General features: G+C 51.5%; 2 protein-coding genes across 5 annotated transcripts; both read left to right on the top strand.

Moving 5' to 3' along the window:
• Positions 1-1,081: 1,081 nt before the first annotated feature.
• Positions 1,082-3,190, top strand: SDF2L1 (stromal cell derived factor 2 like 1). The gene is made up of 3 exons (XM_059409994.1): positions 1,082-1,325; positions 1,713-1,909; positions 2,789-3,190. The coding sequence occupies exons 1-3, from the start codon at positions 1,106-1,108 to the stop codon at positions 3,068-3,070; spliced, it is 699 nt and encodes a 232-aa protein (XP_059265977.1). The 5' UTR covers positions 1,082-1,105; the 3' UTR covers positions 3,071-3,190.
• A 4,664-nt stretch (positions 3,191-7,854) lies between these two features.
• On the top strand, positions 7,855-20,566 carry LOC132023867 (uncharacterized). 4 transcript variants are annotated; one of them, XM_059409991.1, is made up of 7 exons: positions 7,855-8,859; positions 9,121-9,251; positions 9,537-9,660; positions 11,853-12,067; positions 12,709-12,779; positions 13,031-13,135; positions 20,329-20,566. In XM_059409991.1, exons 1-7 carry the CDS (start codon positions 8,640-8,642, stop codon positions 20,501-20,503), a joined length of 1,041 nt encoding a protein of 346 aa, XP_059265974.1. In that variant the 5' UTR covers positions 7,855-8,639; the 3' UTR covers positions 20,504-20,566. The 4 variants fall into 4 exon arrangements, with proteins under 4 accessions (XP_059265974.1, XP_059265973.1, XP_059265976.1 ...); XM_059409990.1 differs by having other exon boundaries at positions 7,866-8,859; positions 9,034-9,251; XM_059409993.1 differs by having other exon boundaries at positions 8,769-8,859; positions 9,034-9,228.
• Positions 20,567-21,879: the final 1,313 nt, after the last annotated feature.

Here is a 21,879-nt window from a genome sequence, read left to right as displayed (position 1 = left end):
AAAATCAAAACACTATTAAACATGAAAACTCCTAAATAACATGTTTCTGTAATTAAAATGGCTCTGCTCTGGATTTTCTGAGTGCAAAATTCTGAATGACTTAATTAAATATAAACTATTCTCACTGCTTTGTTGGTGCCTCATGTGCATGGGTAGTCTGCCTATTGAGTAATGGGACAGCCCGCCAGTTCCCCAGTGGCCCCCGGAACAGGGCCTGGAGTTAACTCAACTTAAGAACGTTCCACAAATGAATAAATCAATAGTCGTATAAGTTTTCCTCGCTTAAAGATCGAGCTGACAGACTTCTGGGAAGGCACTGAGACAGCGTCCCACTCATATCGGAAACCTGGCACACTTAGCGCCCACAGTCATTTGGTCTCCCAGGGTTCTGGTTTCCTAAGAAACTTTGGAGCTTTTGGTGAGAACCTATCGTCATCCTCAGCACCGCAGATCCCTGCTGCCCTCTGCTGCCCGACAGCATGTGATTCTGCCCTGGGAAGCGTCAGTGAGTTGTCAGGGGAATTAAAAAACCAGAGTCCAGGGACTGAGGTAATCCATTCCCAAAAAGGAGGCAATGACCGATGACTTGGGGAATCAACTAATCCCGGGACCCAGGGACTGAAAAACCAAGTTATCCAGTACCTGAGATCCATCGACCGCAATGTGACCACAAAACCTAGTGGTCCAGCAACTCTGAAGCTGAGGACCCATAGTCCGAGAGGAAAGATCGTGATTGAAAGCCTGACGACCCAAGATCAAGGGGTTTTGTGAACACGTGCCCGCAGGGTTCTGGCATCCCCAGCCAGGGGTCCTTGGATGGGGCGCCCAAAGCGGTAGCGCGGCTCTCTAGCGTCTCTTTAACCACTGGGCGCCGCACCAGTCTTCCCTTAGCATTCATTGGTGAGTCCTCGGAAGCGTGGACCAATCAAAACCCTCCTCGTGTCTCCAGCCCCCCCCCCCGTCGCCGCTCTGGAAAGCTGGGGGCGGGTCCCCTCCATGCTGACCCAATGGCAATGCAGGCGTGGTGCCGTGCTGGCTGACGATTGGGTACCCATACTGGCTCTGTCAGAGCCGGATTGGCCGGTGCTGGAGACGGAAGCGTCCCATGGGCCCGAGCTGCCGGAGCTCGGCCGGGGCGATGTGGAGCGCGGGCCGAGGCAGAGCTGCCGGACGGGCGCTCCTGGGGCTGCTGCTGACGCTCTTGGTGCCGAACAGCTGTGCCGCCAAGACCGGCGCAGGGCTCGTGACCTGCGGGTCGGTGCTGAAGCTGTTCAACACGCAGCACAGGGTGCGGTTGCACTCGCACGACATCAAATACGGATCCGGTGCGCTGGGCCAGGGACTGGGGTATAGTCAGGGGGCGGAGCCTGGGGCTGGGAGTTTGAAGGTGGGGTGGTCTTGGGGGAGTCTGCAGGACTACGAGTCTCGGGGTCATCAAGGAGCCTGGCTGGGGAATCGGGGGTGGGGGGCCAAGGATCGGCCGTTTTAAGGGGGTCGTCGGGACATTGGGGGCGAGGAGAGTTGTCCAGGAGCTGCAGGCCAAGGGACTTGGGAGTTCAGCCAGGGGCCAAGGGCTGGAGATGGAGGCTGGGAGTGAGCCGTTGGGGGCCCCAGGATTGAGGTTGTCGTGGAATGTTTATGGTGTCTGGGTCAAGGGTAGGGAATTCGAAGACTGACCGCGACCCCGGGTGGGGTGGGATGTCGCCCCTCAGGCAGCGGCCAACAGTCGGTGACTGGCGTGGAGGCGTCTGACGACGCCAATAGCTACTGGCGGATCCGCGGTGGCTCGGAGGGCGGCTGCCCGCGCGGGGCCCCGGTGCGCTGCGGGCAGGCGGTTCGGCTCACGCACGTGCTAACCGGCAAGAATTTGCACACGCACCACTTTCCGTCGCCGCTGTCCAACAACCAGGTGAGCCCTCGCCTCGCTCCTTGAGTGTGTATGTGTGTGTTTGACGCGGGGTGTGGGGGGGTGTCAGGAACAGAATCTAGACATCTAGACTCTTCCTCTCAGTGTCTCTGAGCGTCAGCTTCCTGTGTGAAATGCGAATTTCAGTTCAGAAATGTTTCCTGAGCGCCAGCTCTGCGGGGCAACCGACAGGAAGAGAGATCTGCTGGGCTTATCTCCTGGGGTTGAGTTGGACCCAGGAAGCAGACTCACAGGGTCTTTGGGGTAGGGAATCAGAAACCCAGCAGGGGAGGAGGAACTCAGGCTGGGTCTGGAAGGATGAGTAGGAGTTCTTCAGGCCACAAAGGGGGAGAACAGGGGTTTGCGAAGCCTGGAGGAGAGCTTGGGCTCCAGTGGAATTCAGTGAAACTGGGGGATGGAGAAGTGGAGGGGTAGTGTTGGGGTAGAAGGGGCTACTGGGGTTAGGGAGGTATTGGGGAGGAACAGAGGCTGCCTGGGGGACTTGCGAGAAGAAGGAGTATGAAATAGAGGCCTGTCAGCCTAGGGGCTGGATGTCATACTGAGTGAGGCTCAGAGAGGTTAGGAAGAACATGGAGGAGAGAGGAGGAGGCCTTAGCTACTTGCGGGCCAGTGATTACCGCCCAGACAGATGGGGTAGGGTATGCATGTGTTTGAAGAGACCGTGTTGGGGAGAGCCCCCGGGTGCTGGGGGTGGTGGCGGTTGTGGCCCATTTTGCAGTTGTGGAAGTTGAGGCTCAGAAGGATCCAGGGAAGAACCCAAGGCTCAGTGCCCTGGGTGTGAGTGCTGCTGCCAAAGTGACCGCAGGGGATTCAGTATGCCCTCTGTAGTAAGCACTGTCCTTCTACCCCCTGCACCCATAGGAGGTGAGCGCCTTTGGGGAGGATGGCGAGGGTGACGACCTGGATCTGTGGACAGTGCGCTGCTCAGGGCAGCACTGGGAGCGAGAGGCTGCTGTGCGCTTCCAGCATGTAGGCACCTCTGTGTTCCTGTCCGTCACTGGAGAGCAGTACGGAAGCCCCATCCGTGGGCAGCACGAAGTGCATGGCATGTCCAGCGCCAACACACACAATATGTGGAAGGCCATGGAAGGCATCTTCATCAAGCCCAGCATGGATCCCTCTGCAGGTCATGATGAACTCTGAGTGCTGTGGGTGGGTGGATGGAGGGTAGCAGGGTGGGGCATCTGCAGGACCACTCTCTGAAGACTTTGGGTTTGTAGGGGTTCTCAAGTGCCTTTGTGATTAAAGAATGTTAGTCTGTGATCGTGTTTTGCTGTAATCCTCGGGGTGACCAGGAGGTGCTGGCTTCCTCGGCCTGGTTCACCATTTCTTCCTTAGTGCAAAACCTCTGGTCTCCAGCATGGAATGACAGCTCAACTCATCCACACCTTGATGCTCTTTCAGGTACTCTAACACTGCCAAGACAACAACTCTCTCCACCTTTACATGGTCTGATGGCAGGTGACCCCAGTTCCCTAGCCCCTGAGCTTCATGAACCTTTGCTTTAAGGCCTCACACCCTAGCCTGCCTGGGCAATGTGGCATCTCAAGCCCCCACTACAACTTTCTAGGGTGCTAAGGAGATAACAAAACTTTGAAAGGTTTTGCAAGGGAAGGTAATCACAAAGAACTGCTGCCTGCAGAGATCTGAGAAGGCTTCCTGGAAGGAGAGGCACAATTTTGGCAGGCAAAGCTTTATAACTTAAAGGTAGGAACGCTAAACAGGAGGGCCCTAATAATGGAAGGGAACAGTTTTGCTGGTGCGTAGGTGACCTCTAGAGGTTATGAGGAGGACTACAGGATTCCTGAACTTGCTAACATGGCCTATGTGGGGCTGTTTATGTAGGAGGGGAGGGGTTTAAGTGACCTGCTCACTTTCCTGAATGAGAACACAAGAGCCCAAGGAGAAGTGGGAGATAGCAGCTGGCGGGAAGCGGCTTGGAGGAGTGTGGGCAGAGCACCTTAGAGGTGAGAAATCCACTGGTCTTATGGGGGTGTGAGAAAAGCTCTAGCCAATTGTGAGACTTGTTGGGAAGTCACTGTAGGCTCTGGACCATTACTGGCCCACCCTCTCAATCCATGAGCTCCTGCTCTGGTCAAACACAGGCCTTCTGACTCCTCTCCTGCCAAACCCCTCAAGCATTGTCTACAAGTTTAAGCTCCTCTCCCATCACTCACCTGCCCCGCGACATGATTGCAGTATGCCTAGATGAGTAGCAGAATCAAACTGTACAGCACGTAGGAATTCTTGGGGAACCAAGACTGAAGCCGTAGGAACACTTAAGATGGCTCCAGGCAGAATGCAGGACAAGACCAAAAATTAAATTGCAGCAGCAGAGCACCCATTTCCTGAACACTAAGTGTCAGGCACTTGGCCAACGATTTATACAGCATCTCATTTGCTCCTGGCAACAATTCTATGAAGCAGGATCAATTGTCTTAATTTTGCAGTTGAGACAGCAGGGTGGTATAAAGTTTCAACCCAGCTGTACCTGCCTCAGAAACATTTGCTCTCCGCCATTGGACTGAGAGAATAAAATGGGGTGGGGGGGGGCAAGCAGCGATGCACTATAGTCTAAGTAACGCCCCCACACAACACACACACACACACACACACACACACAACACACACTGCAGCTGTGTGAGGGCTGAACGGTGTATATCTTTCTGGGTCATCAGCTCTGGGCAGGCTCTTAATGCGTTTCCACAAAATGGATAATAATTGCGGGGGACTCAAGCCAACACCCTCTTCCCCGCACCTCCCACAGATCCACAAGGCTTCACTGGCTCCAGGACCAGGTCTCTGCAGCTCAGGCCTAACCCGGTGGCTCCAGGTCAAGCCAGGGATGAGGTGGGGTTGGGTGCGGAGCGGGGGCTACCCTAGCAGGGAAGCCCACTGCAGCCGAGCATCTTGTTCGGGAAGCACAAGGAGAGATATCAAAACGCAAAATGAAGCAGCCCTAGGCCCTGCTCCACAGAGAACTAGACAGAGGTTTCGGGCATTCTCCCAGGATCGCAGGCCTCTTCCCAGTGGGCTCAGCTGCGTGGACGGCGCCCGCCTCCGTGCTTCCAAGCGCTCTTGCCGGCGCCGCTATTAAACTCGCGGAGACTGGAGCTGAGAAAAGGCGGGCAAAATTCCTTTTGATAAGTTATGAATGGGGAGAAAGTGTTTGTAGTACTCATTGTTAAAACCACGGAGCCGGGGACTTGGCCCGCTCCCGGCCAATCGGAACCCGGAGGCTATTTTGAAATCGCTCCGGCTTTAGCCAATAGGCGTGCAGGAGGCGAAGCCCCGCGCCGGCTCCGGCCAATGAGTGCGGCGTTATGCTAAGAAGCCGGGGGCCGGGCCCCACCGACTGTCAGCGGGTTAAAGATGGAGCCGGCTAGCGAGAGGGCGCCACGAGGTGCGGGGTCGTCCTGATGGTGACGACGGGGGCGACCAACCGCCAGGACCTTTCTCTCGCTAACCTTCCGCGTCCTGCCCCCGGCCTGGTTTGGAAGGGGAGTCCCGCCGCGTGAGTAGCAGGGTCCGAGGCGGAGGGCACCGGCAGAGCGGCCCTACCGGGCGGGACTGTGCAGAGGGGCGCAGCCCGGACCCCGGGCGCCCTGTCCGTGCAGGGGACTCCAGAAGGGCGGGAAGCCTCCCTTGTTCCTTTGCTTCGCTCTGGGCCGCCAGGCAGAGAATCTTTAGGACTGGAACCCAAGTTGGGGCTAGGGGCCAGGGATGGGGGCCTGAGCCGGCAGGGGCGCGCCGTTCGGAATGGGTCCACCCTCCTCTCGAAGCCGCAGACCGAATGAGGCCATAGGGTCGTCGGGTTGTACCCACTCTGGTTCCTTGAGGGAGTGGGCTTGGGACTGCGGCGGAGCGCGGGTCCCTCTCCTTTGTGTGTTTGCCCCCTCCCCCGTCCGCTCCCGCTCCTGGGTTGGAGCTACCCCTCGGTCTGGGGTCTCTCCCGCACTGCAATGTGGAGCGTGCTGGGGAGGGTCCAGGACCTTCTGACGACCTCTAGGACCGCAGCCTTGCCGAAACCCTCCCCGCCTTGAGGTCCAGGACTGGGCATCTAGCCCCACCCACCCACCCACCCACGGTTGAGCTTCCCGCTCTGGGCTTATTGGGGACTGTGGGGGGTCCCTCCTGCTGGCCTCAGGTGCTCTGACGAGGTTGCACTACTGTGCTCTGAGAAGCAGTGCAATGATATTGTCAAAGCATCTGGGACCAGCCTTGGGAAACCCCCCTTCCCCACACTATCAACCCCCTCCCCAGGATGGGCCCCTTGGGCCTACAGGACCTCCCCTCCCCCCCATCCCTGGCCTCCCTCCCTTCTCCATGGAAACTTGAGATCCTGGCCAGGCCTGGGCCTCTAGGGTCAGAGGGCACCCTTCCCCCCAGGCAGAAGCCCCACCCCAGTGGGCCTGCATTCCAGGTCTCAGATCCTCACAGACCACCACTGGGAGAGGCGCTGGCAGGCCTGCCTGACACTCTTTCCCTGTTGCACTACTGTGGGCCGCTGAGAAGCAGTGCAATGATGAAAGGGCATCAGTCAGGCCTAGCCCAACACCCATAGCGCCTGAAGGGAGGGAGTTTTGCTGCCTCAGTCTGCTTGCTAGCAGTGAGGAGTAGGTGTGGAACGGCACTGACCCCTCCATCAGAGGACTAGGTGAGTGCAGAGCTGGGGGATCCTCCCACAAATTCTCCTTCTGGGTTATGGCTGGCCAGTAGCAGGGGCATAGGCCCCGGATTCAGAAAAGCTCTGCTTTGAAGATCTTTCCACACCAACTTCCTGGGTAAGACTGGGACTTCAGCTTTGGTCAGGTCCTTGTGGAGAAGTGGAGACCCACTGTGTTGCCTGGCTCAGACCCAGCTCAACTTTGACCATGCACAGGCGGACTACACCCCGCCCTCCTTGAGGGCTTGGGGAAGGTCAGACTCTGGAGAGAACATTCTCCTGGGTTCTTAGCAACAGCACTATGTGGGGTGGGTGGGTGGACTTGGGCCATGAAGCCCCTAGGTGATACCCATCAACCATGCCAGCTTGTTCTCTTACAGGGAGGTATGCTGCCCTGAGACTGCAGGAGGGACCAAGAGGTGCCTGGCATGCCCATCCTAACAGCTACAATTAGGGGGGTTGCCAAGGAGCCAGGCCCCAGGTGTGCCTGCAAGGTCACCTCCTCCATCAGGACCTACCACAATGCAAAAGGCTTTTGTGTGCCCAGGGACAGTCATTCAAGCCTGCCGCCTTTGAGAGGAGGCCTAGGTTTCCAGATGGGCATTTGGGAGTACCCCTCACCCCTGGCTAAGCACATCAAGATGTCAGCTTCACCCCCACCCTGGGGAGAGGGTAGAAGACCAGGCATCCATGGCTGGTGGTAGCCATCCTTATTTCTGTGCAGATTTTGCACGCACTGGCTGGAGACCCTCATACAGATGTCTCTGGCCCCTGCCGGGGGATGTTTGTGAACTCAGGGCTTTGCTCAAATGTTCCCTCCCAGGGAAAGCCTTTCTTGGGCTCCACAGCATCCAGTATCCCTCCAGCAGAGCCTGCTAGATTGAAATTTCTCATTGTGGCTGAAGTCCTCATCAGACTGGGAGCCCTGAGGGCAGGGACAATGTCCCTTTTTATATCTCTCTGGGCAGTGCCTGGCACAGAGGAGGGGACCAATACAACTTAAAAAAAAAAAAAAAAGTACATGAAGTGTGAAGTATTATTAGCATAACATGGTGGGGGGACTAATTAGGAGTCTGCTTGACCCCTCAGAGGTTACTTGTGCTGTATATAAAAAGGCACATATATTTCAAAGTCTTTAAGTCACACGGCATCAGGAAGTACAATGAAGATTTGAACCCATGTGTATCATATCTGTTTGCACCCCTAGGCTAAAATTTTTTTCCTCTTTGGTTGTTTCCTCCTTGGTTGCTCTCTGACCTCAAAGTGGGAGGAAGTGAGGGCCAGCAGAACCTAGAGGGTGGTGGTTTGGTAGTGGGAGGTGAAAATTTTCTTTAGACTTCTCAGATACACTCCATGGATCTCAGGTTGATGGGGGTGAAGGGGTTTGGAAGGTGACAGAGAGGAAGCGATCCAGGATGGACCCCCTTATCAGTGTGGCTGCGGTGGATGGTGGTGACATCGCCGACCTAGTAGGAGAGGGAGGAGAGAAGCCGGTTTGGGGTTGGGAGGGAAGAAGCTGTATGCCTAAGTGGGTGTATGTTCAGCATGAGACGCCCAAGAAACGTCTCCAGCCAAAACTGGGATGTGGTTTTGGAATTCAAGGGAGGTCTAAGCCTGAGACGCCGGTTAGAGTTAAGTCAGCTTCGAATTGGGACCAAGAAGTGGAGTAGGATCGACCCAGCTGGTACCGGGAGGATGGGACCTTCTCAAATGCGTCAGGAGCAGCTGGAGATGCTGGTGAAGAGGCAACTGCGAGTACAGAGTAAACGAGTGGTTATACAGGGGAAGAGAAAAGACAGAAGCTGGGGAGGGCTGGGTTTAATGCTGGAGAGTAAATTAGGAGAAGGAGAGTGAAGTCTGAGTAGAAGAGTTAGGGACTGAGTGAAGAAGCCCTTGGGGTGTTGTCTACAGACCTCAAGGAGGGAGGGCGAGCAGGCGGAATGGGGAGGGGGGAGAGCCTTAAAGTTTGAAGAGTATGGCTGCTGGCCAAGTTCCTAGCGCGGCCACCGCCAGCTCCCCCATCAAGGTCTGCAACACACCAGAGGGATGGGGCCTCCGCGGAGCGCGGCGGCGTTTGCCCCGTCGAAGGTTTCAGAGCGCATGCCCAGAGCGGGGGTGGGGGGCATTGTCACGTGCGGCTGCCTTCAGCGGATTGGCCCCTCTGCTCGCCAGCTCCGGGGGTGGGATTGGCTAGAGCGGTCGGGGCTGTGGCGGCTGCACGCGGAGGGAGGCTGCGTCCGAGCGGCGGCTGTGGGGCAGCGAGCAGGTGAGTCCCCTGCGGTCCCCGCCCCGACGGGCCCCCGCAGCCTACAGCGACCCGATCCCTGCCCCTTGGGACCTGCCCTTTTTCCCCAACGGTCGGAGGCGAGCTGGGGGGGGGGGGGGGGTCGCCGCGTTTGGAGGCTCGGTGGCCCCGCCCCGACGGCCGCTCCGCCCCCAGGCCGCCCGGGCCGCCTGCAGCCCCTCTGGGATGGAGGTCCTGGACGAGTTCGACAGCGAGTTACCCCAGAGTGTGACCTTCTGCCAGCTCATCTCCGAGGAGGACTTCGAGAGGCAGGCGGCCACCTACACGGAGCGCGCGCTGCGCCGCCTCTTCCGCAGCATCGACCGCAACCCCGCGCTGGCCGAGAGGGTGGTGCGCAAGGGCAAGCTGGCCGAGTACGAGGGGCGCGGGCTCCTCTCCTTCCTCTGGGTGCGAGCCGGCGGGGCTGCAAGGGGGGAGGCGGGGTGGTGACCACGAGGGCGGGTGCTCGCACCGCTCCTGCTCCTCTTCCGAGGGTAGGTGATTGGGGGTGGGTTGGGTTGGGGTGGGAGCCCTCGGGCCTAGCTGAAACTACAGGGTGGGGTTCTTCCTGAAGCCCAGGCTGCCCAGCTCGGGGAGTGCAGCCGGCAGGCGGCTCACCTGTCTGGCCTGCTCCTGCTCTGGCTCTCCGTTTGTCGTAGGCCAAGTTCTTTTGCGCAGTTCAAGGGGAGCTGAATTGTTGCAACAGCATGGGTACCCTGGAGATGCACCAGCGCCTAGAGCAGCTGAAGAGGGGGATCCACCGCGTGCACCTCTACTCCCAGGGTGAGGTTCAGCCCCTGCCAGACTTCAGTAACCCAGGAAACCTGACTCAGGTTCCCTTATCCCTGGTTCTCTGCTTGGCACTTTTTTTTTTTTTTTTTTAATTTGGTGTTAATTTTTGAAGTATTAGGAAAACGAACATATACAAAACTGGAGACCACAGGGAACACTCAGGGACCAGCTACCCTTCAGCTTCAGCAAGTATCCCCATCTTGCCATGCTTGCTTCGGGCTCTGTTCCCCCCCTTTTTCTGGAGCGTTTTGGGAGAAATCTCAGACATTATTGTAATCTTGGATCCTTTAGCGTGCTTTTGATATGTTATAAGACATTTTATAATTACGATGTTACCTAGATGTTGACAATTTCTTTTTTTATTTTTAAAGATTTATTTATTTATGTATTTGATGGAGAGAACACACGCTTGCAGGAGCAGGGGGAGGGGCAGAGGGAGAAGGAAAAGCAGTCTCCCCATGGAGCAGGGAGCCTGATATGGGGCTCCATCCCTGGACCCTGAGATCACTACCCCAGCTGAAGGCAGGTGCTTAACCAACTGAGCCACCCAGGCACCCGACAACAATTTCTTAATATTAGCTGATACTTAATATTTGGGTGTTAGGTCCTTTGAGGTTCCTTTTCACTAGGATGGCCATGTACTTCGTGTCCATGTTGGCACACTTGTGAGGGTAAAATGAAAGGGGGCCACACTAGTGACCACATAGGGATGCCAAGTGAGGGATGGCCATGTCTGTTGGAGTCCGTTTGAAGTGGGATGCTCTCCCCTTACTCTCCCCATGCCATCAACTTGAAGAACTGTGTTGTCCTTTGGGACATTGCGCTCACTGGATTTATATCTGTTGTTAGGGTCCCCTGGTGTCATTTGTCTTGTCCCCCTCTCCCTGTATTTCTTGGGCATTTGCTCTAAAACCTTGATCAGATGCAGTTTCAGTTCTTGTGGTTCATTTGCCTTCAGTGATACACTAGCTAGTGGTGGAGTGGCTTTCTTCATTGTATCAGGAGGCCCAGCTTACCTGGATCTCTCACTTTCCATGATGCTCAGTGTGAGTGCTCCACATTTCATCTGATGGGCCCACAGCATGTGTAAGCTCTCACACTGCCTCCCGAGGAAGTGTCCATGCTATTAAATTCATTTTACAGATGAGGACATAGAGGCCCAGGGAGGTTAGCGAACAATGTGACAACAGTGTCACATAGTAAGCAGTAGAGTCTAGAGTGGAACTCAGGTATGGGTTGCTCTAGGGCTCAGGCTCTTCGCCTCCAGGTCAGTGCTCACGGTGGTAGTGATCATCATTCTAGATGAGCCCTTTCTTTCTTTTTTTTTCCCCCAAGATTTTTATTTATTTATTTATTTATAAATAAATAAATATATAAAGAGAGGCAGGCAGAGAGAGGGGAAGGGAAGCAGGCTCCCTGCTGAGCAAAGAGCCCATTGCAGGGCTCGATCCCAGGACCCTGGGACCATGACGTGAGCTGAAGGCAGAGGCTTTAATCCACTGAGCCACCCAGATGCCCCTAGATGAGCCCTTTCACTGAGCTGTATGAGGCACTTGTTCATACCCATTTTGCTGGTGTCCAGTAGAAATACTCAGACTCACAGAATATAGGAAGAAAACCTAACGTGGAAATAGGAGAGGGGGCGGGCCCTAGAGTCCTGTTACTCAAAGACTTTCTCCCTGAGCCCACTTCTACAGAAGGATTTCCTTACAGAGGAGAAGGCCTTTGCACACCCCCAGGATGGCCCTGGGGCTGGGTGTAGCTGGTGAACTCACCTTCCAGGGCCTGGATACCTCCTGGCTAAATCAGGAGCTTTCCACACGGTTTGGGAGAGGCAGCAGACTGACCTGCTTGGGACAAGCCCAGCCTTCCTAGAGGGCAGTACTCTGTTCTATCTCTTCAGACTCTGGCCTTGAAATCAGCCCATCAGGGTGTGGGTCTTGCCTGGGCTTTGTACAGTGGGAGCTTCCAGTTCTGCTTGTGTGAGAGAGACAGACAAAAATACCCTTTCCTTGTGGGGTTATCTGTGGGTACATGTTGGTTCCTGTCAGCAGTGGCTCTGGACGTTCTTACATGGTGCCCTTTGTGGGAGGAAGCTTGTGAAGAGCCTACACCATTGTTCAACCTCTGCTCTGCCCTGCTCTGGCCACGGCGGAGGTCCTCATTGGTCCCTTTTGTCACAGATGCCAAGAAGAAGAGAAGAAAGCCAAAACTGAAGAAACCAGAACCCATCCTCTTGAGAGACCGATCAACCTCCCCATGCCTGCCACCAGCCCTGCTGCCACCTCCCCCACTGCCGTCACCCGCCACCACCATGGCCTCCGTGGTGGCCCCATCGCCTCCCGTCTATACTATGCCTAGGGTCTTTGGTCCTTTCCCTCCACTGCCCAGCAAGTCGGTCAGTGAGCTCATCCCTCATTCTGTATGGCCCTGGGAGGGGCAGCCTCCGCCCCTGTGCTCAGAGCCAACTCCGAGGCTCTCCTGGGCCCACGGCAGTGACTGTCAGAACTTTGTTTTTAAGCGGCACAACGCTGTCTGGAGGCTAAATTTTGGGTAGAATGTTGATAGATAAAGCAGATAAAAGGGGTCTGCTCCAGTTGAAGGGTTGGAGGCATGGAGTTTTACCTGCTGAACAAGGCAGCCGCCATGGGGCAGAATCTTGGGGGGCCTAAAGGACAGGTGGAGAACCGTGGTTGCCATACCCCCAACATCTCCAGCCTCACGCCTGTCCCACTTCATGGCTGGTGTTCTCCTTCCCACTCTCTTTAAGTGCCTCGGCAGTGCCTTCCTAACTACTGCCCTCTCCTGGCCCCTGCGTATCCCTCACTCTCAAGCCAGGCAGCCTCCTCGTCCTCTCTCCGTTCCCAGCTCCCCCATCCTGTCCCTCATAACACCAAGCTTGAGGTGGGCACTAAGGAGGACCCCGATGCATTTGCTGAATGAGTGACAGTCACATTGTTTCTCTAGTTCTTGTATAAGGTGTTTTTCTTCCCCATGAAGCCCCCAAACTTATCCTAAGATTTCCCTTATTTCCTGCAGATGGAGAAGTTGGAGATTGCAAGGTCAGAAGTGAAACTGAACTGGGCTGGCCTGTCATCGAACCCAAAGAGGTGGAAGGAATGGATTCTAGGCTCAGGGCAAATGAAAAGAGCATTTTAGGGAGCATGTTGTGGGCCATGCTTGGCTCCCATTTTTCCCTACCTTGTTCATCCTCACCACAGTCCTGAGGAGGAGTTATCTCCATTTTATAGGGACGGGGTCAAGGCTCCTAGAGGTCTGCTCTGCGCCCGGGAGTCCCTGTGGGAGGGCCTGCCCAGGAGTCGTCCAGAGCTGATGCTCCCCTCCTCACCCTGCCTTGCAGACACATGGTTGATCTGACCCCCTTGGTCCTCAATCCCGGAGGCTTCCATTTCTCGTACCTGGCTGGAAACAGTGCGCACAAGCTCCACTGCCCTGGCTTCCCCTGGTAAGCGTGCCTCTGAGCCTCTCTGGGGTGGGATGGCATCATGGCAGTGAGAGCCAAAAAACGTTCTGCGTGGTGGTCCTTCGCATTTCCTGAAAGGGCCCTAATGTAATCGGGTGCTGGAAAAGTCACTCCCCCTTCCTAGAGTGTGTAAATGCTGAGAATGGGCAACAAGGAGCTCAAAGATGCACCAGAAAGGGAACAATTCCATCGACTGTGGGTAGCCCTAAGGTTTACACACATGTGTTTTGCAAAGCAGGGGTTTACTGAATATGTGGTTTGTTTGTTTGTTTTAATCACCTGTTTTCGACATTTATGGTGGTGGTGAGTATTTCCCATGGCATTCCGTGGAGTGTTATTTCAAAGTATGTACGTAGATTGGCTCCTTCATTGCATCAGATGATTTTTTTTTTTTAATAGCTATTTTTTAGAGGAGTTCTATATTCACAGCCAACTGGAAAAGTGCTGAGAGTTCTCAGATCCCTCTCCCCCTACTCAGGCACAGACCACCTCCTCCCCCCGACCATCAACATCTCCTACCTTACAACTGATGAACCTACATTGACACATCATCACCCAGAGTCCATATGTTTGGGCTCACTCTTGGTGTTGTATGTTCTGTGGGTTTGGACAAATGTATACTGACAGGTGTCCCCTATCATAGTGTCCTGCAAAATAGCTTGCTTGCCTTCAAAGTCCTCTAGGCTCCAGCTGTTCTTCCCTCCCTCCCCCTTAACCGCTGACTACCACTGATCTTTTTACTGTCTCCATGATTTTACCTTTGCCAGGATATTACATACTTGGAATCGTACAGTATATAGCCATTCCAGATGGGTTTCTTTCATGTACCGTTCCTCCATGTCTTCTCGTGGCTGGCTCGTTCCTTTTCGGCACTGAATAACTGGGTACACTAGTTTATCCATCCAGCTGCTGGAGGACATCTTGGTTGCTTCCAAGTTTTGGTATGGACAAAAGTTTTCAACTCTCTTACCAAGAAGCACGATGGCCAGAGCACATGGTGATCATATGTTTCATTTTATTTTATTTTTAAGATTTTATTTATTTATTTGACAGAGAGAGATCACAAGTAGGCAGAGAAGCAGGCAGAGAGAGAGGAAGGGAAGCAGGCTCCCTGCTGAGCAGAGAGCCCGATGCGGGACTTGATCCCAGGACCCTGAGATCATGACCTGAGCCGAAGGCAGCGGCTTAACCCACTGAGCCACCCAGGCGCCCCATGTTTCATTTTAAAGAAACGACTGAAGTGGTTGTGCCATTATGGATTCCCTCTAGCAGTGAGTGAGAACACAAAAAATGACTTACCATGTAAGAAACCTGCATAGTTCTGTAGAGATGATTCTATTTTTTTTTTTTAAGATTTTATTTATTTATTTGAAAGAGAGAGACCACAAGGAGGCAGAGAGAGAGAGAGTAGGGAAGCAGGCTTCCTGCTGTCATTTTAAAGAAACGACTGAAGTGGTTGTACCATTATGGATTCCCACTAGCAGTGAGTGAGAACGCAAATGACTTATCATGTGAGAAACCTGCACAGTTCTGTAGAGATGATTCTATTTTTTTTTTTAATTTTATTTATTTATTTGAAAGAGACCACAACAGGCAGAGAGTAGGGAAGTAGGCTCCCTGCTGAGCTGAGAGCCCAATGCGGGGCTCGATCCCAGGACCCTGAGATCAAGACCTGAGCCAAAGGCAGAGGCTTTAACCCACTGAGCCACCCAGGTGCCCCAGAGATGATTCTAAATTTAGTTGATGGAAAGTTTATTCACGTAGACACCCAAAGTGTAAACAAACCTTTAAATATGTTTTTGGTTTCCTTAGTAATGAAAGATGTACATGTTAAGGTTGCTAGGATGTGTGTTCTCTGCCTATCAAAAAGCCCCAGGTAGGGGCTCAGTGGGTTGAGGCCTCTGCCTTCAGCTCAGGCCATGGTCCCAGAGAGCATTGGGCTCTCTGCTTGGCGGGGAGCCTGCTTCCTCCTCTCTCTCTCTGCCTGCTTCTCCACCTACTTGTGATTTCCGTCTGTCAAATGAATAAATAAAATCTTAAAAAAAAAAAAAAAAAAAAGCCCCAGGTAGGGACTCATAGGTGGCTCAGTGAGTTGTGTGTCTGCCTTCGGCTCAGGTTATGATCTCAGGGCCCTGGGATCAAGTCCCATATTGGACTCCTTGCTCAGCAGGGAGCCTGCTTCTGCCTCTGCCTGCTGTTCTCCCTCTTGCTCTCTCTGTCTGAAAGATAAGTAAATAAAATCTTAAAAAAAGAAAAAAAAAGAAAAACCCAAGTGAAGAGAATCCAGTGCTATAAAGGCTTTAGGAAGAGAATCATTTTTGTTGTGAAAATACTATATACTGGCTTTTTCCTGTTAAAAGGTCTTTGAGATAATTTGCCTAGTATATATGAATTCACCCATTTAAAATGTTCACTTTAGTGGCCTTTTCTGTATTCACATTTGTGCAAACATGCCCACTGTCCAATTTTAGAACATTTCCATCATGTCCAAAAGAAGGGAGTGAAAAGACAACCCATAGAATGGGAGAAAAGATTTGTAAATCAACGATAAAAAACCCATTCTAGAAAATGGGCAAAGGACTCAAATAGACATTTCTTCAAGGAAGACATACAAATGGCCAATAAACCCAGGAAAAGATGCTCCCCATCACTAGACATCAGGGAAATGCAAATGAACACAGTGAAATACCACGTCCCACCCCCCAGGATGGCTCTTTATATCAATGGCATGTTGATGAGCATGGGGAGAAATTGGAACTCTAGCATGTGACTGGTGGGGATGTAAAATGGGGCAGCCACCATGGCAAAAAGGCATGGTGGTTCCCCAAAATGTTGCGCGTAGGATTGCCATATGACCCAGTAATTCCACTCCCAGGTATATGGCTGAAAGAAGTCAAGTAGAGAGACTCAGATGCTTGCCCATGAATCTCCGTAGCACCAGCATCACAGTGGCCAAAACGAGGAGTCAACCCAAGTGTATCTGAGATGAACAAAATGTGATCTAGCCATATAACAGAATGTTGAAACAAGTGAAAGAAGCCAGCACGAGAGGACAAATTACTGTATGGTTCCAGAGTCCTCAAGAAAAAGTAGATGAGAGGTTACCAAGAACTGGGAGAAGAAAGTGGGTTGTTGCTTAATTGGTATGGTTTCTGTTTGGGAGGATGAAAAAGTTCTGGAAATAGATAGTGGTGATGGTCACAGGACATTGTGAATGTATCTAATGGCACTGAATTGTACACACAAATTGTTAAAATGATAAATTTTTATGTATATTTTACTACAATAGAAAACAAACAAGAAACCCTAGCACCACTTAGCTGTCACCACCCCAGTTCCTCCATCCCCTGGCTCTAGGCAGCCATTAACCTACTCTCTGTGGATTTGTCTGTTCTGGACATTTTATATAAATGAAACCATACAATAACACGATCTTTCGCGACTGGCTTCTTTGATTTAGCATAACGTTTGCAAGGTTCATCCATGTCAAAGCATGTGTTAACTACGAATTTCCTGTTTGTATGTTTGTTTGAGTTGGCAGAATAATTTATTTTTAGTTATTTATTTTTAAAGATTTTATTTATTTTGGAGCGAGAGTGAGTGTGTGCATGCGAGTGGTAGTGGGAGGGAAGGGAGAGGGAGAGAGAGAATCTCAAGCAGACTCTATACTGAGCGTGGAGCCTGACGCAGGGCTTGATCTCAAAAGGCTGAGGTTATGATCTGAGCCGAAACCAAGAGTTGGATGTTTAACTGGCTGACCCACCCAGGCACCCTTGGGGATAATTTATTTATTTATTTATTTATTTTGGTATTTTTTGTATTTAGGGGTACCTGGGTGGCTCAGTTGTTTGGGCAACTGCCTTTGGCTTGGGACGTGATCCTGGCATCCTGGGATCGAGCCCCATGTTGGGCTCCTTGCTTGGGGTTGAGCCTTCTTCTCCCTCTCCATCTGCCTGCTACTCCACCAGCTTGTGCACTCTCTCTCTGTCAAATAACTAAATAAAATTTTTAAAAAATTTAAAAATTTTTATTTAGGGGCACCTGAGTGTCTCAGTGGGTTGTTTCTGACTTCAGCTCGAGTCATGATCTCGGGGTCCTGCGATCGAGCCCCACATCGGGCTCTCTGCTCAGCGGGAGCCTGCTTCCCCCTCTTTCTCTGCCTGCCTCTCTGCCTACTTGTGATCTCTCTCTGTCAAATAAATAAAATATTTAAAATTTTTTAAATTTAAATTTGAGTTAACATACAAATTTCCTGTTTCTTAAATGTCTTTTTTAAGACAAATTTTTGGTTTTTTAAGATTTTATTTATTTGACAGAGAGAGACATCACAAATAGGCAGAGAGGCAGGCAGAGAGAGGGGGATGCAGGCTCCTTGCTGAGCAGAGAAGCCTGATGCAGGCCTCGATTCCAGGACCCTGAGATCATGACCTGAGCCGAAGGCAGAGGCTTAACCCACTGAGCCACCCAGGCACCCAAGACAAATCTTTTTTAGAGCAGTTTCAGGTTCACGGCAAAACTGATAGGAAAATACCGAGAGTTCCCACGTGCCCCCTGCCCCCAGTATGTACACAGCTGCCCTCATGAACAACATCGGCTCCGGAGTGATGTGTGTTAACAACGGAAGAGCCTGCACTGACATCATTATCACCCAAAAGTCATAGTTTCCATCCGGGTTCCCTTTTGGTGCTGTACCTTCTATGGGTTGACTTTCTTCTTATGGTGGAATGGTATTCCATTGTATGGCTCTAATACCGCGTTTTCTCTATCTGTCCATGAACTGATGGACATTGGGGTTGTTTCCATTTTTTGGCTCTTGTGAATAATACTGTTAGGAACAACTGTGGCCAAGTGTCTGTGAGGACATGGTTGTCCGTTTTCTTGGGTATACCCATAAGAGTGGAATTGCTGGGTCATATGGTAAGTCTGTATCTTGAGCAGCTGCCAAAGACACAAGGCCCTTATCAGACATAGGATCTGCAAATATTTCCTCCCACTATGTGGGTTGTCTTCCCACTTTCTCGATGGTGTCTTTTGAAGCACAAAAGTGTAAGCTTAGTCCTTTCAAAAGGCAGTTTATCAGAACATCAGGACCCACAGGCGTTTTTAAATTCTTTGCTCTGTTGTTTTAAGATTTTATTTATTTGAGAGAGAAAGCACAAGCAGGGGGAGTGGCAGAGAGAGAGAAGAAGGCTTCCCGCTGAGCAGGGAGCCCGACATGGGGCTCCATCCCAGGACACCAGGATCATAACCTGAGTTAAAGGCAGACGCTTAACCAGCTGAGCTATCCAGGCATCCCTGCTCTGGTATTTTCAGTCCTGGAAGCTGGCCTCAAGGAGATGATGAAGGGAAAGAAAAAAGCGATTGTGTACCAAAATGTCTGGGGCAGTGTCATGTAAAAGAAAAACTGGAAACAGCTTAAATGTGCATTCACTGAATTATGGAATATTATGCAGACATAAAATTATAAACCTGATCATGTAGATTCATGAATTCTGTCTAAGTGGAAGCAGTAGGCTATGCAGTCAGATCAGAAGTAGGTGGGATGAAGGGATAGGAGGGGACTGACAGCTGACAGCTGGGTGACAGAGAAGGGGTTGTCAGCAAACACGCACAGTGTTGTCATGAAGCAACCTGTAAAAGTGAGGCGTTGGCCTTACCAGATCCTCTCAGAATTATGGGGCCATGCACTGGGGCTGGACACTATCAGGGCATTGCTTTCAAGATACCTTCTAACTTTCTCTAGGCATCATTTTATAAAGGTGTGATTCAGTTAGACAATGTCATTTTTTTTTTTTAATCTTGCCTTTGTCACTCATCGTTAAGGCCATGGGGACAGGTCCATGTCTTCATGTTTTTTAAAAATTTTTAATTTTTTATAAACATATATTTTTATCCCCAGGGGTACAGGTCTGTGAATTGCCAGGTTTACACACTTCACAGCACTCCAATGTCCATAACCCTAACCCCCCTCTTCATGGTCTTTTGAAGTCAAGCTTCACTGGCTGTATGATACCCTTTGTCTATAGTGCAGTCCCTTACTTAACTCCACTTGGGGCTTCCATGAACACACGAAGTACTTCTGGTTCCTTTTCCACGAGGATTAAATTTTATGTGCTAAACCATTCCTGAACTTCAGATGATTTTCCTGAAGCGGAATTATAAGGGAAATGGTATGAGCAGTTTTCAAAAGCCTTTTTTTTTTTTCCAGACTCTAAAACAATACGTATTTACTGTGGACAATCTGAAAACCACACACAAAGGAGAAGAAAAACCATACCAAACCACCCCTATTCCTACTGCCAGAAATAACCAGCACTAGCATAGAATATCTTTTCCCTGTGGAGATGCATATCTATACACGTCTGGTAGTCTGTTACCTCATTGGGACTGTCCTGTTGGGCAGTTTCATAGCCAGCTGTGGAATGTGTTTCTTCTCATGTCCTTAGAAATAGACTTATATTAACCAAAAATAGATGCACAGTGCTCCATTGTATGGATGGAAGATTTCTTCAACTGTTCTTGCTTATTGAAACATTGCCCCGATGGGGACAATTTTAGGCTCTTGTTACATACTGCTTTCTGAGTGAGCTGTGTTCTCCTGATGCTGTCATCAAAACTGGGGTATTTTTAATTGGCTTTAAAAAGTTTACAAAAGCAGGACACGTTCTATGGGGGAAAGTTTGTAATAGAGAAATGAGTATGTAAAATATAAGAGGCCCCTGTTCAGAGTCCCACTGACAAGAGTTTCATGTGCACCCTTCTAACACACACACACACACAAATACACTGGTTAATTTTGTAACCAACACATGGATTGTATTGCATGTACTTCCCAGCAGCTGGCATTTTTCCACTACCGTATCACTGGGGCATCGTTACTTGCTGGGGTCTCCAGACCTACCTCAGTCCTTCCAACAGCTGCAGAGCAGCCTGCCACATGGCAGCCATGGTTCCTTTAGCCATTCCCAGATGAATGTTTAGGTGGTTTCCAGGTTTTCACAATCACAAACATTGCTGCGGTGAACAGCCTGAACAACCATCCATGGGAGAGAGTTCTGGAAGTAGAAATGCCCTGAGAGCCATGCCATAGCCTCTGGTTTTGTTATGTGTACTTCTGGTGGCTCTTTGTGCCAGTATCCCACCTCATGGACATGTCGTGGCTATCTCCTTCACAGGACCTCGGCTTGTAGTGGCTCCCCCAAGACCGAAGAGACACCACTCTCTCCTGTGAAGGCCTCCATCTTCACCCCGCCTGTCTTGCTCAAGTTCCAGCCTGTGCCAAGACCCAAGGATGACTCTGAGAATGACCCCAGCAGCACAGAGTCTGTGCCTCCCAAGAGGGGCCCATAACCTCTTCCCTACAGACCATGGCTAGAGGAGTGAATAAAGTTCCTGTGGAGGTGCTTGCTTGTGCTGGGCTCCCTGGAAGCTGTACAGTCCCATGGGCTTCCTCCAGTTGGAAGAGGTGGTCAGGGTGGTGCAAGCCTGAGGCCCCGGGGGCCTGAGCTTGCATCCGGTAATTGGTCAAGTTGGTGGTAGTGTGTAGTCCCCTTGCTTGCACTCTCATATGGGAATTGAGCCACAGTACTTTTTTTTTTTTTTTTTAAGATTTTTTTAAAATTTGAGAGCATGAGTGGGGACGAGAGGGAGAAGCAGGCTCCCCGTTAAGCAGGGAGCCCTATGTGGGGCTCAATCCCAGGACCCTGGGTCATGACCTGAACTCAAGTCAGACTCTTGACTGAGCCACCCAGGCACCCCAGCCATGGCGCTTTGAAAGAAATGAGTGATGAGACAGGGCTGTCCTTCCCTATAGTGACTCTGGCCCCTTTGGGTCTTGCTTGACCCCACTGAGTAGGAAGTCTATCATTTTTCCCTATACTTGGCCTCTAAACTCAAACCTTATCCAGGTGTGGGTTTAAAAACAGTGATCTGTTCCCTCTCTTGAGGAAAATAAGCTGGTGTATAAGTTTCCAACTTGGCACCTCCCTAAGGAATTTCAGAGACAGTGACTCCCTTCACACAGTAACCTGAGAATCCAACCTGCATGTGAGATATGAGTCCTCACTAAATGCTAGGTGACTGCTGGACATTACAGATAATCACTGAACCCTTGTGTATGCCCCACACCTTGCTTGGGACTGGAGATAATAAGCCAAGTTGTTGGGGGTCCCTGCTCTTAAGGAGCTTACATCCTGTCCTCCTGTGTGTGTCTGTATGTGTGTAACCAGTGCAGAGATCTAATTGTAAGTCCTGTGGGAGCTGAGTTGGACATGTATGCAGTGGGCTGTCAGGGAGGGCGTCTCAGGGAGGCAGCCATGAGATGAGAAAGGCCAAGGAAGCTGGCTTTGGGTGACTGGCTGGTGGTACAGTTGAGTAGGGGAAAGAAGGGGGATGGAGAATTCTGTTTTGACCAGACGTGTTAAATTTGAGATCAGGGATATCTAAGTAGAGATCAGGAATCTGGAGTGTTGGCCGGCTAATGATGAGAATCAAGGGATGCAAGTATTATTTAAAGACACGAGCCTCCGTAAGATCATCCAGTGCGTGGGTGTAGATGGAGGCCCAGGGCTTAGGCTGGAGCAAATGAACATAGTGATTTGGTCAAGGGAAGGGTCCATAGGGGTAGAGATGCGTGAGGGCTTTAGATTTTTTGACTTAATGGCTACTTGTTCCTAATTCGCCCAGAAGAGGGGCCTGGAGTCGGTGGGGACTGATTAGGGGGAGCA

This window comes from Mustela nigripes, chromosome 8, assembly GCF_022355385.1.
Source record: "Mustela nigripes isolate SB6536 chromosome 8, MUSNIG.SB6536, whole genome shotgun sequence".
In the NCBI taxonomy this organism is placed as follows: domain Eukaryota; kingdom Metazoa; phylum Chordata; class Mammalia; order Carnivora; family Mustelidae; genus Mustela; species Mustela nigripes.
This window is presented reverse-complemented; position numbering and strand designations above follow the sequence as displayed.

Coding starts and splice junctions, on each gene's coding strand:
- LOC132023867 (XM_059409990.1), top strand. CDS start 8,640: ATGGGGCCTCCGCGGAGCGCGGCGGCGTTTGCCCCGTCGAAGGTTTCA. Junction 9,252..9,536: donor CGCAAGGGCAAGCTGGCCGA/GTACGAGGGGCG, acceptor CGTTTGTCGTAG/GCCAAGTTCTTTTGCGCAGT. Junction 9,661..11,852: donor CGTGCACCTCTACTCCCAGG/GTGAGGTTCAGC, acceptor CTTTTGTCACAG/ATGCCAAGAAGAAGAGAAGA.
- SDF2L1 (XM_059409994.1), top strand. CDS start 1,106: ATGGGCCCGAGCTGCCGGAGCTCGGCCGGGGCGATGTGGAGCGCGGGC. Junction 1,326..1,712: donor CGACATCAAATACGGATCCG/GTGCGCTGGGCC, acceptor GTCGCCCCTCAG/GCAGCGGCCAACAGTCGGTG. Junction 1,910..2,788: donor CGCCGCTGTCCAACAACCAG/GTGAGCCCTCGC, acceptor CTGCACCCATAG/GAGGTGAGCGCCTTTGGGGA.